Source organism: Lytechinus pictus, chromosome 5, assembly GCF_037042905.1.
Source record: "Lytechinus pictus isolate F3 Inbred chromosome 5, Lp3.0, whole genome shotgun sequence".
In the NCBI taxonomy this organism is placed as follows: domain Eukaryota; kingdom Metazoa; phylum Echinodermata; class Echinoidea; order Temnopleuroida; family Toxopneustidae; genus Lytechinus; species Lytechinus pictus.
In genome coordinates this window covers 38,416,536-38,434,400 of record NC_087249.1, presented here as the reverse complement: position 1 = coordinate 38,434,400, position 17,865 = coordinate 38,416,536, and the positions used below count along the sequence as shown (strand labels likewise).

General features: G+C 36.9%; 1 protein-coding gene across 1 annotated transcript in view; it reads left to right on the top strand.

Annotated features, from left to right (window-relative positions):
* The window catches only part of LOC129261444 (acetylcholinesterase-like), a 28,657-nt gene extending 13,260 nt beyond the window's left edge, over window positions 1-15,397 (top strand). The window contains exons 5-11 of the mRNA XM_064100333.1: window positions 2,497-2,615; window positions 3,920-4,090; window positions 4,963-5,154; window positions 10,769-11,016; window positions 11,938-12,132; window positions 13,066-13,250; window positions 14,212-15,397. Of these exons, the coding sequence (XP_063956403.1) occupies window positions 2,497-2,615; window positions 3,920-4,090; window positions 4,963-5,154; window positions 10,769-11,016; window positions 11,938-12,132; window positions 13,066-13,250; window positions 14,212-14,309 (1,208 nt within the window). The 3' untranslated portion in view covers window positions 14,310-15,397. The remainder of the gene's footprint in view (window positions 1-2,496; window positions 2,616-3,919; window positions 4,091-4,962; window positions 5,155-10,768; window positions 11,017-11,937; window positions 12,133-13,065; window positions 13,251-14,211) is intronic.
* The last annotated feature ends 2,468 nt before the right edge of the window (window positions 15,398-17,865 follow it).

Sequence of the window (17,865 nt, the reverse complement as noted above, 5' to 3'; positions counted from 1 at the left end):
ATTCAAAATGGCCGCCATAGGCCCTATATTTATCATGTACAATGCGAATGGAGAAACTAATTTTCACACGAGTAAGAAACATAAAATGCATGTAATTGTGATCTACGAGTAAAATATTGTCTGACAACATGTTTTATAGCAAGACATATCATTTCTTTTGTCATGCATGAGATAAATGCTGTATTATGAAATTCAAAATGGCCCCTATAGGCACTTACAGTATTGAGTCTACAATGTGAATGGGGACATATAATTTTGTAAGAACTTGGATTTGCTTGACTATGACATCCATATAATCCTGTTGTATGAGTAAAATGTTATTTGAAAACATATTTTTTTTATAAATTATAGCAATTCTTCTGCCATATAGGTGATAAATACTGTATTTTGACATTCAAAATAACCTCTACAAGCCCTAATTATATTATGTAACATGCGAATAGGGAAACTAATTTTCACAAGAGTGAGAATCATAAAATGCATATAACTGTGATGTACGAGTAAAAATATTGTCTTAAACATGGTTTCTAACTAAATACATCACATATTGGTCGTGGAGGTAATAAATGCTGTACTTTGAAATCCAAAATGGCTGCCATAGGTCCTAAAAGTATTGTGTACATTGTAACATGGGACATAGAATTTTGACAGAATTTGGCTTTGCTTGACTCTTAATATTGCATATAATTGTGAATTGTGATCTAAGGGTGAAATATTGTCTAAAACCATGGTTTCTAACGAGATATATCATAATGTTGTGTAATTAAGGTGATAAATGCTGCATTTTTAAATTGAAAATGGCCACCATAGGCCCTTATCGTATAATATGCAATTTGAATGGAGACAAATAATGTTCACAAAAAGGGCATATGGTAGCCATTTTGAATGTTGAAATACAGTATTTATCACCTAAATTACATAAGATATGATAAATTTTGTTATAAATCATGTCTTCAGACAATATTTCACTCATACATCACCATTTGGCCAAGCAAAGCCAAAATCTGTTGAAATTATTTGTTCCCATTCACATTGTGCATAATACCGTAAGGGCCTGTAGCGGCCATTTTGACATTCCAATAACAGTATTTATCACCTAACTGGCAGAATAAATGATATATCTTAATAGAAATTATGCTTTCAGACAATATTTTACTCATATATCACTATTACGTGCATTTATGGTGCTCACTCTTGTGAATATTGGTTTCCCACTTTGCATTGTACATAATACAGTTAATTTTGAAAGTCAAAATACAGTATTTAACACAAACTTAAAACCTGAATGATATATTTTGTTAGAAAATACGTTTTTAGACAGTATCCCATTAATTTATCACATATATATGCATTTTAGAGCTCACTCTTGTGATTTCTTTGCTCCTCTTTCTCATTGTGCATAATACTTTTAGGGCCTTTGGCAGCCATTTTGAATATCAAAATACAACATTCATCACATACATGGCATATTAATAATATATTTCGTTAACAATTATGTTTTTAGTCAGTATTCCACTCATTTAATCTTAATAATATGCATTTTAGTGATCACTCTTGTGAATTGTTTGGCCCCCATTGCCATTATACGCAATAATGTTTGGGCCAGTGGCGGCTATTTGATATATCAAAATACAGCAATGTTCCCATATATGACATAATAAATGATATATCTCGTTAGTAATGATGATTTGCATATATTACTTCGTTCATACATCGCGATTTTTTGCAGTTTAGTGCTCATTTTTGTGAAAATTAGTTTTCCCTATTCATATTGTACATAATAGAGTATACAGGGGCCTATGGCGGCCATTTTGAATATCAGGAAAATAAATATTTTGTCAAAAATTATTTTTTGACAGAGTATTTCACTCCTGCCACACAATTTCATGAATTTCATAGTAAATGTGCGGACAATTTTATGATTTTCATGGGTAATTTGCATATTTTGGCGGCCATATTGGATTTTGCTAATTTGCGGAAAATGCTCAAGGTTACACGAGTGGCATCATTCAAATTCGTAATCAGCACCCTCGAATTGACAAGTAACCATAAAAAGATATTGTATATATAAAAAAAGAAGGTTATGCCTCTTCTATCCTGGACTATAAAGAGAAAATAACTAAATAAAATGAATGTAATTGCTCTTACAATTCTACTTATATATAACACTACTACTATTACTACTTCTACGCACTATACTACTACTACTACTACTATAATCACCACTACTAATACTACTTCCATCACCACCACCACCACTACTACTACTACTGCTATACTACCTATCCTTTTTTACTTCTTCTTTTCTTCTCTTAATTCTTTTTCCTCCCTTCTCAGTTTCTTCTTGTTCTTCTTCTTGTTCTGCTTCTTCTTCATATTCATAATTTTCCTCTTTTTTTCTTCTTCTTCATCATCGTCTGAAAGTATTTTCACCAATAATGGCCATCATCGCCATTATCATAATCCGCCCATTTCTTTATTCGTTGGTTTGTTCAGCATTCGGCGGTGACAGGGATAGAGTTACAATTTTCGGTGGAAGTGCTGGGGCTGCAAGCGTGGATTTCCTACTGCTTTCAAAACTGAGTAGGGGACTCTTTAGCCAAGCAATCATGCAGGTTAGTCGGTCTTATACTGTTGCAAATGTGATAAAATTTATAGTTCATATTAGAAAGTTACCAATCAGACTGGAGAGTTTGGAAAGCGACACCATTTGGACACAGGCTGACACCAGACGGAGAACAGACCTGAAAACGCGAATGTCATAATGACTGCATGACGGCACCGGAAAGCAGCCTGATACTCAGTGATAAATTGTACAATCACTGCAGATTGACGCCAGACTGGCAACAGACTGAAACTGACAATTGGCATAACTACCGCAAATTGACGCCAAACCGGCAACAGACTGAAACTGACATTAACGGCACAATGACTGCAGATTGACGCCAGACTGGCAACAGACTGACACCAGACCGGCAACAGACTGAAACTGACATTAATGGCACAACGACTGCAGACTGACGCCAGACAAGCAACAGGGTGATGCTGACATCAGCTGAAAGATATGGCACCAGACTGAAACTGACAAATGTCACTACAGAAGGTTTGCACCAAGCTGGCAACAGAATGACACTGACAAAATAATGGTACAGTATAGATTGACGCCAGACTGGCAACAGCTTGGCTGATACTAACAAATGGTACAACGACTGCAGATTGACACCAGACTGGCAACAGCTAGGCTGATACTAACAAATGGTACAACTACTGCAGATTGACACCAAACTGGCATAAGACAGACTTCATACTGACTGAGACTGACTTTGGCTTGATACTATACTGGCACCAGACTACATTCTTCAAGAAATGAATCAGAGGGACACCAGACTATCTTCAGTTTTGCGAAAGACTGACAACAGACTGTCTTCCGTTTGACAATAAAATTGCAACAGAGTGTCTTCACATTAAAAGTGGGTGTTGGGAACGAATTTTAGGAACTGTTATCAGGTAAAGAATCAGATACAATTCATTGTGTGTGGTTGATTAACGACATAGCCCAATAGAAGTGACCGAATTAAGGCTTGAACAAAGATTATCTGAATCAGCTTGTAACTTACACGCGCGCTATCACCATTTAAACAGAATTTTGTCGGGATATCGTCAGCCGATTATCTCCAGACTGTCCCCAAATTAACGACGCGATGCCAGGTCGGGTTTACACTGGCCCTAAATTTCTGATGTAATTGAGATAGACATATATCAAAACAAAAGAGATCCAACTGAAATAATGCTCTGCCTGTCATTGGTTAGATTTAATTTCTTTACATGATCGAGCTCCATGAATAGATGAACGCACATTACTGTAACATTGTCATTGTAGTTGTGAGATATTTTTTTGTAATTACTTTTCCCAAGAAAGAGTGGGAATTCGTTTTCTGAATGGGCCTTCAAGAATCCTTCGTCGGAGGTGGACACGAACCGGGCCATTCGTCTTGGTCAGAGGATGGGATGCCCTACTGCTTCAACATCCGATCTGGTTGCATGTTTACGAACCAAGGATGCCAAGAGTTTGATGAGAACTGCAGGAGGGGTAAGTACCAATTAATAGCTCTCGTAATGGCAATGATTCTTGCTGAAAGTAGTATATCTTGTTACTCTGCATGGATTAAACGATAATCTTGAAAATGCGTGATATTAATTCATTCCATGAATTCTGACACAATTTACGGTTCTTGCACGGTTCAGTAACAGGCTCAGAGCGATGCATCCACGTCTATACAAGCTCAGCATTAAAAGGCACCGTACTCAGGTTTTGTATGTGAGCAAATCGAAAATCATAACGTGTCTGCATCTAATTTAACTCAAGTGGTCGACACTGTCGCCAGGACAGACGAAGTTGTTCTTATTCGTATATCAACCATTTTATTGATCAAATTACTCAAATAAACGGGGAATATGTTCTTATTTAGTAATTTAAGATCGAACTTAATTTCACTCCAGCTGAGAAAGTACATAGTTACGCAAAGTGCCTCCTCTCCCATTGATAGACTTCCTCTTTTAAATCCGATCTGTTCCACTCTCTTATTTCCGCGGCGTCAAATTTGACTCTGAATGGAGTAAAAATGGAGTCAACAACCTTGCCCTAACTCGGAAACGAGTCACTTTGACTCATGGATCCTAGGATCCACGCTTTGACTTTTAACATATCAACATGGCTTACAGCTAGCGCCATGAAGAGTAAAATTTGGCATAGCAGAAATTTATCTATCTACCTACCTACCTACCTACCTACCTACCTACCTACCTACCTACCTACCTACCTACCTACCTATCTATCTATCTATCTATATATCTATCTATTTATTTACCTACCTACCTACCTACCTACCTACCTATCTATCTATCTATCTGTACATTAACTTATTCAACTGGAACTTAATTTTTGCTGAAATCATTCACCAGGTATACGGCGCCTACCCGATCTTCGTGGACGGCCTCTTCCTGGAAAACACGCCCACTAACTTGTATCTGTCACGTGACTTTAAGCGATGTCCAATCCTAGCGGGCTTTAACAAAGACGAGGGCACTATGACGCCATACTTCTACTACCCACGTTACAGAGGGCAGTCTTACCACCCCTTCATCGGTCTGAGGGTAAAGCTTCAGGGTTTCCACGACATTTGCTCCGGTGACAATTGCTCCGATGTAAAATCTGCACGTTAAGCCAAACATATTAAGACCTAACCTTCAAAACTAAACAAACCCTGATCTTAATCTTTACATTATTCTGAACCAAAAACTATATCACAATCTTAGCTATAACACTATGCATGCCCTTTAAGATATTAAGGCTGGAGCAAATGTCGCAGGAGCAAATGTCGTGTCAGCAGTTTGGTTAGCATGTATTTCATGAGTATGAAAATGTCCTATCCTTACTGGAAATAACATAGTGTGTTCACAGTATGGAACGCAATTTTAAATCACATTCACACTATGAAAATTTTGATTGATTTACATTTTCTTAAAGTCAACTATGTGAGCACACTGTGAATGGTGAACGCTTACACTGTCGAGGTGTCCATAATGTGAAATTATTATCACACTGTTCAATTAGGGAATTTTAAAAGTGTGAATGATACATAATCACTTTATCTACTATGTGAACACACTGCCAATACTCACACTGTCGAGGTATCCACAGTGTGAACATAATTATCTACGACCAGTTGATTATGAATTTTTTTTTACATCGTGAATCACAGGTTCACATTATCTACTATGTGAATACACTGCCAATACTCACACTGTCGAGGCGTCCACAGTGTGAACACATCTACGTCCAGTTAATTTTGAACATTTTTTTCATTGTTTATCACAAGTTCACATTGCCTACTCTGTGAACACACTGTCAATAACTGTGAACAGGCAAAAGGCAAATTTAAATCACATTCACACTAAAAAATTAATTGATTTACATTTTCTTATAGTCAACTACAGTATATGACAACTCTGTGAATGTTGAATGCTTACACTGTCGCGGTGTCCATAATGTGAAGTAATTTTCACACCGTTCAATTAGGAAATTTTAAAGTGTGAATCACATTTTCTACTGTGTGAACACACTGCCAATATTCACAATGTCGAGATATCCTCAGTGTGAACATATATCTACAAGCAGTTGATTTTGAACATTTAGTACACCGTGAATCACAACTGCACATTGTCTACTATGTGAACAAACTGTCAATACTCATACTGTCGAGGTATCCACAGTGTGAACATATCTTCACACTGTTTAATTTTGAGCATTTCAACAGTATGAATCACATTTCCATGCAGTCTATTATCCGGACACACTTCGAATACACTATGTGACAGTAGTAAAGCTATGTTTTTCCAACGGGGATAATGTAATGGCTGTCCTGCTATATCAACACTACCCGGCCCCCACATCCCCACCCCGCTTTTGTAACACACAATATGTACTATGAATTCACAGACCTAGGTGACATGTTATCATTGAATGAACAGTAATGCTTCCCAGAATGCTTATAATCCGATCTGAAAAATATATATATTGTTACTGATATCTGGCTCGTATAGTTACCCTTTTTAAGCGAAAAAGGAAAATATGTGGGTATTGAAATTGAGATTGTAAGTAGAAATGGTAGTTTGGGGACGATTTTCACTTGTTTAATGTACATATGACATCTCGATTTTTTTTAAATAGGAATTTCACCCTGACAATAAGTTGTTTTCCGTAAAAGCAGAACAGCGAGAGACAAATTCTGGTAAAGGTTTGATGAAAATCCGTAAGACCGCCCTTTCACGCGGTACCAAAATCGTAATATGAATGATGATTCCAGTGAAAAAAACAATTCTAATGACGAATTTTTAGCACGTGTGAAACCAAACTAGAATCACGAACGCTAATCGCAATCACGAATCCAAATGACTTCGGAGGTGAATTCCAGTTAGGTTTCACTCAAATTACGGTACAAATTTGTCGCCTGAAAGGGTTGACCTCCAAAACATCTTTTGGGGGCGGAGCTTACGTGACATTAAAGATTCTCTTGTGAAAAGGCCCAGAGAATGACGGAGTTAGTTACAGATTTGATTTTCCGCCCTTTTACACGGTAAAAAAGATATCGTAATTTAAATGATGATTCCAGTGAATAATAAGGCTAATGACGAATTTTCATTTTTAGCACGTGTGAAAACAGACTAGAATCACGAACGCTAATCACAATCACGAATTCAAATTCTACTCCGGAGGTGAATTCCAGTTAAGTTTCACTCAAATTACGGTAAGATGATTCTAAAGACGAATTACAATCATCATTACAATGATGATTAAAGATTTACGTGTGAAAAACCCTTTGTGACGTCCAAGACGAGCTGCTCCTCCATAGGTTGTGTAATATAAATCCTACCAAAACCTTTTTTTTCAAAGAAAAAAAATGACAGTGATTTTATTTGTGCTGTGGACATATCAGACACATCATTTTCATACCCCATTCTATAAGAAACATATTTTTATTCATCATATTTCATTAAAAAATGGAAATTGATCAATTCTACCATCAATAATGGACCAAAGTTTTCAAAGCTAACTAAGCTTATGCATGATGATTCTATTAATAAAGATAAAGTTCAGATGGCTAATATTTTCAACAATTACTTTTCACAAGTTGGATTTAAGCTCTCTAGAAGTATACCAACAAACTCCCATTCATTTCATTAATATCTGGGGGATAGAAATCAAAGTTCTATGTTTTTCTCTCCTACGAACGCACAGGAGATAATTAAAATTATATCTAGCCTAAAATCAAATAAAAGTGCAGGATTTGATAACATTGATAACAACCTTTTACAGAAAACTATGAATTATATAATTTACCCTCTTATTTATACATTCAATTTGTCATTGTCATCGGGAAATATTCCTAAATCAATGAAAATTTCTAAGATAGTACCAGTCTTCAAAAAAGTTAATAGTTCTTTAGCAAGTAACTACAGACCTATTTCATTGCTTACAAACTTATCTAAAATTCTTGAAAAATTGGTTCACATACGAAACATTTTTGGTTTTTTTTAAAGCACAATATCTTATCCGATACTCAATTTGGTTTCCGGGAAAAGAGTAGCACTTTCCACGCAATCCTTTCTTTAGTTCAAACAGTTGCCAAAGCTTATGACAAGTCTTCGAATACGATTGGTTTGTTTTTAGATTTTTCAAAAGCATTCGATACAGTTGATCATAACATTCTCCTTTATAAACTTTCTCATTATGGAATTAGAGGGGAACCACTAAAGTGGTTCAAGAATTATCTAACCGGGCGTTCACAGTTCGTTTCACTTGATTGTAATATTTCTGAACGTAAACCTGTCCTTTGTGGAGTTCCACAGGGCAGCATTCTTGGCCCACTTTTGTTCATTACTTATATAAATGATATTGATATGTCATCTAGATTGCTTCAATTTATACTTTTCGCTGATGACTCTAGTATTTCTGTCGCACCCCGACCCAGATCAATTGACGCATATATTCAATGACGAACTAAAAAATGTTTCTAATTGGATAACAGCTAACAAACTCTCTCTTAACCTAAAAAAAAACTAGCTACATGCTATTTAGCAACAAGATTACGACTGTACCAAAAGATGTAATTTTAAATGATACTGTCATTCAAAGAGTGCGATCTACTAAATTTTTGGGACTGATCATTGACGTAAAACTTTCTTGGAAAGCACATATTGATAATATTTGTAAAATCATTGCTCGCAACATTGGTGTCATTAGAAAATTAAGTTGCTTCTTACCCCATTATATTTTGTTATCATTGTATTCAACGTTAATTTTACCTTACTTGAATTACGGAGTTGTTGCGTGGGGTAACGCAGCGAATTCTCAAATTAATATACTTTTTATTTTACAAAAAAGAATGATTCGTATTATAAGTCATGCAGAATTCAGGGCACATACAAATATTCTGTTTTTGAGAAATAAAGTCTTGAAGGTTAAAGATTTATATTCTTTTTAACTCGGACAGTTAATGTACAAGTTTATCAATAAACAATTACCGTTACCTTTTAATGATATGTTTGTAAAAAAATGATACAATTCATAAGCACTTCACTCGCCAGGCGAGTTCCTTTCATTTACCTCTGAATAGAACATCTTTTGCACAGAAGACATTTGTTTTTACTGGTCCAAAATTATGGAATTCTTTTTCAAAGGATATTAAACAATGTAATTTAATTCAAAATTTCTAAGGAAAACTTTAAAAATATTCTCTGAATTCATATTAGATTATCGTTTTTTTCCAAAAGTAATGTAATTCAGAACTTAATATGTAAATGTGTTTATTAATTTCTCTTTGTATATATATTTAATCGTTTTATGATTTCTGTATACAGTGTATACTGAATCATTTATTTCTATTATTACTTATTTATTTTTGTTTATTTTTTCATTCATTATATATATATATATATATATATATATTGTGTGAAAGAAATGGATGAAGAGAACAACGGTAGGCGTAGCTTAAATCAAGGTTCCCCAGAGCTATCTACCCTTTTGGAAAAATTGGTGATGCCGAAAAAATGTCCCTGCCGGGAATCGAATCCGGGCCCCCAGCTTTGAACGCCGGTGCCTTAACCACTAGACCACAGAGACGGGTTAGTGGCTAGGGCGACCCCGATCCGATTGACCGTCAGATAGACAGATTTTCGACACCATACCAATTGTAATTTCCTTTGTCGGGTGAAGGTGGGTTTTGAACAATGACAAGCCGCCATGCCTCAGCTGGATCAAAGCTGTTGCTTTGATACAGTACACGTATGGGAGAAAGTATACAAATGTGTGAAGTTCACACACACATATATATATATATATATATATATTGTAAAGAAATGGATGAAGAGAACAATGGTAGGCGTAGCTTAAATCAAGGTTCCCCAGAGCTATCTACCCTTTGGAAAAATTGGTGATGCCGAAAAAATGTCTCTGCCCGGAATCGAACCCGGGCCCCCAGCTTTGAACGCCGGTGCCTTAACCACTAGACCACAGAGACGGGTTAGTGGCTAGGGCGACCCCGATCCGATTGACCGTCAGATAGACAGATTTTCGACACTATACCAATTATAATTTCCTTTGTCGGGTGAAGGTGGGTTTCGAACAATGACAAGCCGCCATGCTTCAGCTGGATCAAAGCTATTGCTTTGATACAGTACACGTATGGGAGAAAGTATACAAATTAGTAAAGCTATACATGTACAACAGCTTTGGCAACTCTTTTATTTAAATATTGTAAAGAAATGGATGAAGAGAACAATGGTAGGCGTAGCTTAAATCAAGGTTCCCCAGAGCTATCTACCCTTTGGAAAAATTGGTGATGCCGAAAAAATGTCTCTGCCCGGAATATATATATATATATATATATATATTGTTTATTTCTTTATTTTATCTTATTTTTTATTCATAAAATTTACTTATAAAAAGGGGGCCTTCACCCGACAAGCTCTGCTTTTTAGTTGGTCTCCTTCCCTTTCAATTTCATGGTTTTATTGTATTATAAAAAATGATTTAAATGTTATATTCTGTAAATATGTATATTGAACTATCATTGTCAATGTAAAAAGATTGAAAATAAATGAATTGAATTGAATTGAAAAAATGGAATTCATAGAATTTATATTACAATTATATGGGGGATCTGTGAACTTAAATCCTTTAACTCGATCACCACCCCTGTCCTAACAGGCTGCTCAGAATCGCGTGACCCGGATGGTATCGGGGATGGGGTTCACCGGTAGCATCCTGCGTAACGCAGCCTTGGAGGTGTACACGAACTGGTCGATGATACCGGATCCTACTGCGAACTTCTTCCGGACGTTCGTCGACGTCGAAACCGACGTGTACTACGCATGCACCACTGATAAGGTTCTCCGTGCTCACGACAGTGCTGGCAGTAAAATATACAAATATGTTTTAACCCATGAGCCTACTAAGTAAGTTGTCATGACCCTCACCGCCTTGCTCATCATTTTTCTAATCTTCGGCAATATATTCTTCATCGCTGGTGTATAGATGGGGTGGTTTATTAGGGGCACTTGCCCCCCCCCCCTAGTTCCACCACCAAAGGGGGTAGGGAAAAAAGAAGAAAGATGAAGGATAATTTACTTTCCAAATATTATCTCAAAAGCTATGGCAAAATTATACTTCAATTCTTAAAAGGTAAATGTTTTGCTCGCTCTCGACTTTTTAGTTTTCCCCGTTCACCTTAACATGCCTAAAAAAATATTAGGGTTCATTATGCCATTATTCTTCATTGTCAGGTTTGTCTATGTTAATGATGACATCATATCAATTTTAATCGTCTCGATTTTTTTTCACTGCTCTTTTTATTCGTTTCATTGAATCTTACTCTAATGAATAAATGATGGATGAATGAATGGATAAATGAATGGATGGATGAGTGCCTGAATGTTTGGATGAATGGATGGATGGATAAATGAGTGGATGGATGAGTGACTGAATGAATTGATGGATTAATGAATGAATGGTTGGATGGATGGATTAATGAATGAGTGGATGGATGAATGAATGACTGAATGAATGCATGATAAATGAATGAATGAATAAATGCATGTATGAATGAATACATATTTAAATGAATGGATCGGAATAAATGGATGGAGGATGAATGAATGTATGAAATTATGAAACAATGAATGAATGAATTAATAAAATAATGATTGAATAAATAAATAAATGAATTAATGGATGAATGAATAAATCCATACATTAAAAAAATTGAACAAATTGATTAATTATACATGCATAAATAATCAATTGATTACATGATAATTTTTGTTTCATCTTGTAATTCTAGCCTCTATCTTACCATTCATCATGTGATATCATTTTAGGAGTGTCTTTCAGTTCCGTGACGTCATACCGTCCACCCCGTGGTTGAAGGCAGGTCATGGAGAAGATTTGACCTTTGTCTTCGGCTTTCCCTTTATCGATGAACTCTATCATGTTCGAGGTCATAACGTCACCGAAGAAGAGAAGATCCTCTCCATTCAGATAATGAAGTATTGGACAAACTTCGCTAAAACAGGGTAAGATGATGTTTCAAGGGTTCCATGGTGGTATAAACAATCACCATTGGTGGCGGAAGGCAAAAAATTTAGGGGGGGGGGGGGTTCACCTGAAATTTTAGGTTGGATACAGGTAATTAATTTGACAAGCAAAAAAAAAGGTTATCAACCAAAATTTTAGGGGGGACCACAACAAATTTAGGGGGGTCCACCTGAATTTAGGGGGGACGCAGGAAAAAAATTGACAAGCAAAAAAAAAAAAAAAAAAAGGTTCTCAACGAAAAATTTAGAGGGGATCGTCCCCCCCCCCCCCGCTTCCGCCACCTATGACAATCACCGAAGTGCTTTCGGTACATCATAGTGTAAAGTCCTGGGCCCCGTCTTACAAAGAATTACGATTAATCCAATCAATCTCAACTGTATGGAAATCCATCCGAACCATACTTTTTTCTACAGGAAATTTGCACAATCACTTTAGTAAACAAAGAGAATCCCATTGAATGAATCTTCAAGAGAATGATGAATGAATTAATATACATTATTATCTAGAAAATATTTTGAGAAAATTTGGATTTTAGATGTTGAAGTTGGCTGGTCGTCCATATCATAGTTGTGGTTGATCGGATCAATCGAAACTCTTTGTAAGACGTCCTTGGATGGACTGAGATAAAAGTGGATATAGAGATAGAGGTGAAATGAAAAGGAGAGAAAGTGGAGGTTATTCTTTTCGGAGTGACTGCATGTAGTCATTAAAAGGACTGTAAACCAGAAGGAGTGGAAAGCTTGAGTAGTTGACAGGATGAGAGGACTGAGTTGAGGCTTGAGTTGAGTTGGAGAGGTGAGAGAGGCTTGAGTAGAGTATTTCTCCAGCTCCATTCGACGACACTCGAGCCTCTCGCAACTTTCTAATCAACTCCAACTCAAGCCTTCATTTCTATGCAATTTTTCTGCCAGAGATCCAAATCTGTCAGAGGTGCTGGGTCTACCCCAAACAAACACCTTGCCGCCCTGGCCGGAATTCAACGCTGGAGGGCTGAGACACAAAGTTTTGTCCCAGGGTTTCAGGAACGGTAGAGCAGCTCGAGCGAGGCAGTGCCATTTATTGAACTCTTATCTTCCTATGCTTAAAGCATCAACAAGTAAGTGAAGTTTGCCGTTTACAATCTCCTTTCTCATCTTCTTTTCTTTTTCTTCTTCATCGTTGATCCCCGCTTTCTTCTCTATTCTTTCTTTTGTATATTTTTTCTTCTTCGACTTCCTCTCGGGGGGGGGGGGGGGGCAGTCAAATATATTGCTGTACTTTGTTTTTCAGTTTTGGACGCGGGTCACTCGTTAAATGGTATCAAAAACACCGATTTTTTTTTTTAAGAGGTGGTTTTGAAAGACTGGTCGATGGTCAATCGCGGGGTCAAACGTATTCAGGGTATGTTTTTTTTTTCAAAAGCTTTTTTTTAAAGACTAGCCAAACGTGTTTAGGTTATTTTTTTCCCCAAGCTTTTCCCCGGGGTCATATTCTGGCGACAACTTGTTCAGGGGCCAAAATGTGTAAATAAAGCTCGCGAAAAACTTGTTTAGGGGTTATTGTGCACACAGAGAAAAACTAGTTTAGGGGGTGTTTGGAAATAATTTGGTCACGCATGTGTAAAGCAATACCGCCCCCCCGGGCTTCCTTTTCTGTTTTGTTCCTTCTTTTGTTAATGACTTTTCTCTTCGTATAATTTTTCCGCATTTTGCGGCATATTTACATTACAAATTTTAATGAAGACTCAAGGGGGGGAGGGCATGGGTCGGATTCGCCCTCCCACTCCCCCTGGATCCGCTACCTAGTGCCTTCAATGCACTATGAGCGCCGCTGATAGAGTGATAACTAAATCTAAAGCCAGGGGTGATAATAGTTTCGCTCTGTACCCTTTGGCCAAAAGCGCTATATATTTATAAATCCAACTATTACTGTTGTTATTATTATTACATGATTCTATGGATTTCTTTATAATGTCTCCCATAAACGTTTGTAATTTCCCGTTGTTTTCAAATACCAAAAGAATTATGCGAAATGCAGAAAGCATGTTGTAAAAAATAAAGCATTTTTTTTCTTCTCAGCTCCAATGGTAGAACTGGAGCAGCAATGGAGACGTGACTACACTTCGTGGAAGTCTGATTACGGTATATGGAAGAGAAAGTTTGAGGAAAATGTATAAATGGGTCACCCTACATAATAGACCTTACGCATTGACATCATCGCGCCGCCATCTTAGAGGCTAAAGCCATTGCCTTGCATGTGAAGGTGATCTGCAGCTGACGCAACTCTGACAACTCCGTTTACGTGAATTCCTATATCCTCTGATGATGAAAAATCATATCTAATTTAGGAAATATTACTTTGAATGTAAGAAATATTACGAATGAATAAATATTACTCATACTTACAGAATCACGAAGTTTTAACTTGCATGAGTTTTTATTTTGGTAAGCTTTCGCTTGCGACTCTATATACAGAATTAATTAAACCTTCGTCGTCGATTTTCAACCTAGCTTTTGCTGGGTGCAAACCTCTGAATTTTGATTGCTCCGAAAAGAGGAAAATTATCGATCAACTTGATGAAATGTTTCCTGGAGAATAGGAGCCCCTCCATTACCGGAAAATAAAACAAATTAAAGGAGTTTTATGAGGTAGGCCTATTAATCGCTAAAAATAGTTTTGAATTGACATTGCATTAACAACCCCCCCCCCCCCGAATGAGATGGAAATGTTATAGACAGTGTTTTTACCCCTTTTTTTTAATTTTAAATGCTTGTTAAAAGATGTATTTTGTTGCTGTTTGTTATTTTGTTTTATAGGGGAAAATCGTCTGTCGTAGATGGTGTATTTTGCTGATGCAGCACGACGAATAAAAGAATGTGTTATTACAGCGATAAGCAGAGCCCTGGGGACGATTTTTTTTACTGGGGGTGCTGATGTAGATTTAAAAAGCAAAAACAAAAAATAGTTTAAGAAGATTTTCACTAAAACATGAGGTCAATTTGGTCCTGAGAATTTTGTAAAGCAAAAAGCAAAAAACTAAAATAATAATGAAATATAAAAATAAAGGGGTTCACTACAAAATGAAGGTCATTTTGGTTACATCTCTCCATTTTGTCACACCTTTAAGAATTCCAGTGGTGCTGCCTATCTTTTCTAGTCTGAATATCGCAAGCGCCCCCAGCATCCCCGCTTCCCAGCGCCATGCAATAAGATTAACATTTTTTCAGTGAATCATTGTATTAATAAATATATCCGTATCAGTGATTAGGATTGTGTCTGTTTGTTTTCTATACATACCTGGTCAAAACATCAACAAGATTCGATGATTTCCATACTGTTAGGATAATGAAACAAATGGGCAATGTTTTTTTTTTTTTTTTTTTTTTTTGGGGGGGGGTGGTTGAGGGATTGAGCAATAAAGTACCGCGCATGCTCAGAAGCAACATTAAATAATGGCGGGGATGATGAGATGACGACGACGATCGATGATGGTGATTATAATGATGATGATGATGATGGGGATAGTGATCATGATGGTGACAATTATGACGCCGATAGTCGTGTTGATGAGGGTGACAACGGTGTTGGTGGCGATGACGACGACAACGATGATAACTGTTATGATGGTAATAATGATACGACGATGTCGATACGTGGAGGCGGTGCGGTAAAGATGAAAATGTTGATTTCGCGATAATGATGTATCGCATATCATACACACACCCTCACCTTCCCCACGCACGCGCTAACACACCCTCGCCCTTACAAATGGCTTCTTTCGCACACCCTCGCACACACACACACCACAAAGAAGCAATGGGACGACAAAAAGTTCACCTCTCAGTTTCAATAGTGCTCTCTCCTGTATATCGCCTCTGCCAGTTTGGCGCCCCACCATCATCGTATAGATCGAATCCAGCCACTAATCTGTATATTTACGGATCAGTGGTCCCAAACTCAAGCTCATCTGCTTCATTAGCTGCTGTTATATTTCCGACTTTTCGACTGCAAACAGAAGCCCTGTTACAATCGGTAATGTCGCTGCTATGCCTAATGTCACGACAATACGATATTTACATATTTGACCAACGTTTGGCATCCAATCTGAAAGATGTGACTGGATCTAGCTAACAACAGTACCTTCCCGCAGGGGCGGATCCAGCCTCCGCTAATATGGGGGGGGGGGGGGGCCCGAAATTTCTTTTCACCCCTATTTTCCCCGATCGGCCGCTCAATGTTGATTTTTGTTTCTTTCTTTGAAGGGGTTGTCCCAGTGGCGTAATGTGCAAAAAGTTTTGAGGGGGCTCGAAATGGCGTATCGCGTAAAATTAATAAGAAGTTACGAGCGAGCGAAGTGAGCGAGCAAAAATTTTGAAATTTTTATTACAAGAATCCAAGTTTGTGATAGATTTTAACATGCTATTTGGAAAATGATAATATATTTCACCTTTTCCCTTTCCTTTTCTCTTTTTTTCGTGATCGTGATTTTTTTTTTTTTTTTTGGGGGGGGGGGGGGGACTAAACGCCTATGTCCTAACAGTAATTTCTTAGCTTTATTCTTATAACAACATAAATGTGTAATAATTTCATAAGCCCTATTGAAATAGTGTGAGCGCGAAGTGCGAGTTAAACAATTTTGAAATTTCATGTATTTTGTCCTGAAAATACAGTTGAACATTTTGGGCAATGTTTGTAAACCTGAATGCGTATATGTAACTAGATAATTACTGCGAGCGCGAAGCGCGATCTGAACTTGTTATAATGCGTTCTGGCATTGTCGAAAAGGGACCTGTTAAGGACGATTTGTAGTTAGCCAAGACAATACATATTTCAATATAATGCGAACGCGAAGCGCGAGCTGAAATTTTTTTGGCGTTCCGGCCTGAAACATTATACGTTCTATGCACTTTTTGTAATCATGAACGGTATAAGTATATAACCAAACAATTGATGCGAGCGCGAAGCGCGAGCGGAAAAAATGAGATTTCAAACCTAAAAACGGGTCACTCTCTTCATGTTTTGTAAATCATGAAAAAAATTTGGTATAACTTGGTATCTTCCTACATTAATGATGCGAGCACAAAGGGTGAGCAGAAAATGTTTGATATTCTGATATGAAACTGAATATATAGGCTCATAATGATTGAAATAGAGAACAAGCTTCGTGTTTGAATAAACATGCGTGCGCATGTTTCAGATTTCGACCTAGAATCTGGGCATTCTAAATACCTTTTTTCATCATGAAAATCAATTAAGCGAGTGCGAAGCTTGAGCTTAAAATATTTGATATTCCAATCTGAAAAAAAAGGTCAATTTAAGCTCTGTATTTCAAGCACTTTGTAGGAAAATTATGAGGTGGATTTGAATCACAGTTAAAAAAAGATCTGATATGTTTCATTATTATTACTTTGAATTTTGACATAGGACAGAGACATTCTAAGAACATTATGTCATCATATGAAAATGATGACTATCTTCTTATTTTTCTTCCTAAGCGGGAGATGAAACTTGTCGATATTCCATTCTGAAAAAGGGGCAATTTTCTTTATTGATTTGATATATTATTTATTAATTTAATAATCCTAATGAGGGCGCGAAATCTGTTAATTCATTATGGCCTGAAAACTGGACATTTCAAGCACTTTTGTAATTATAAAATAATATGCATGAGTTAATATATTTTCAACAATCAATGCGAGCGCAAATCGCGAGCCGAAATTTTTGATAAACTG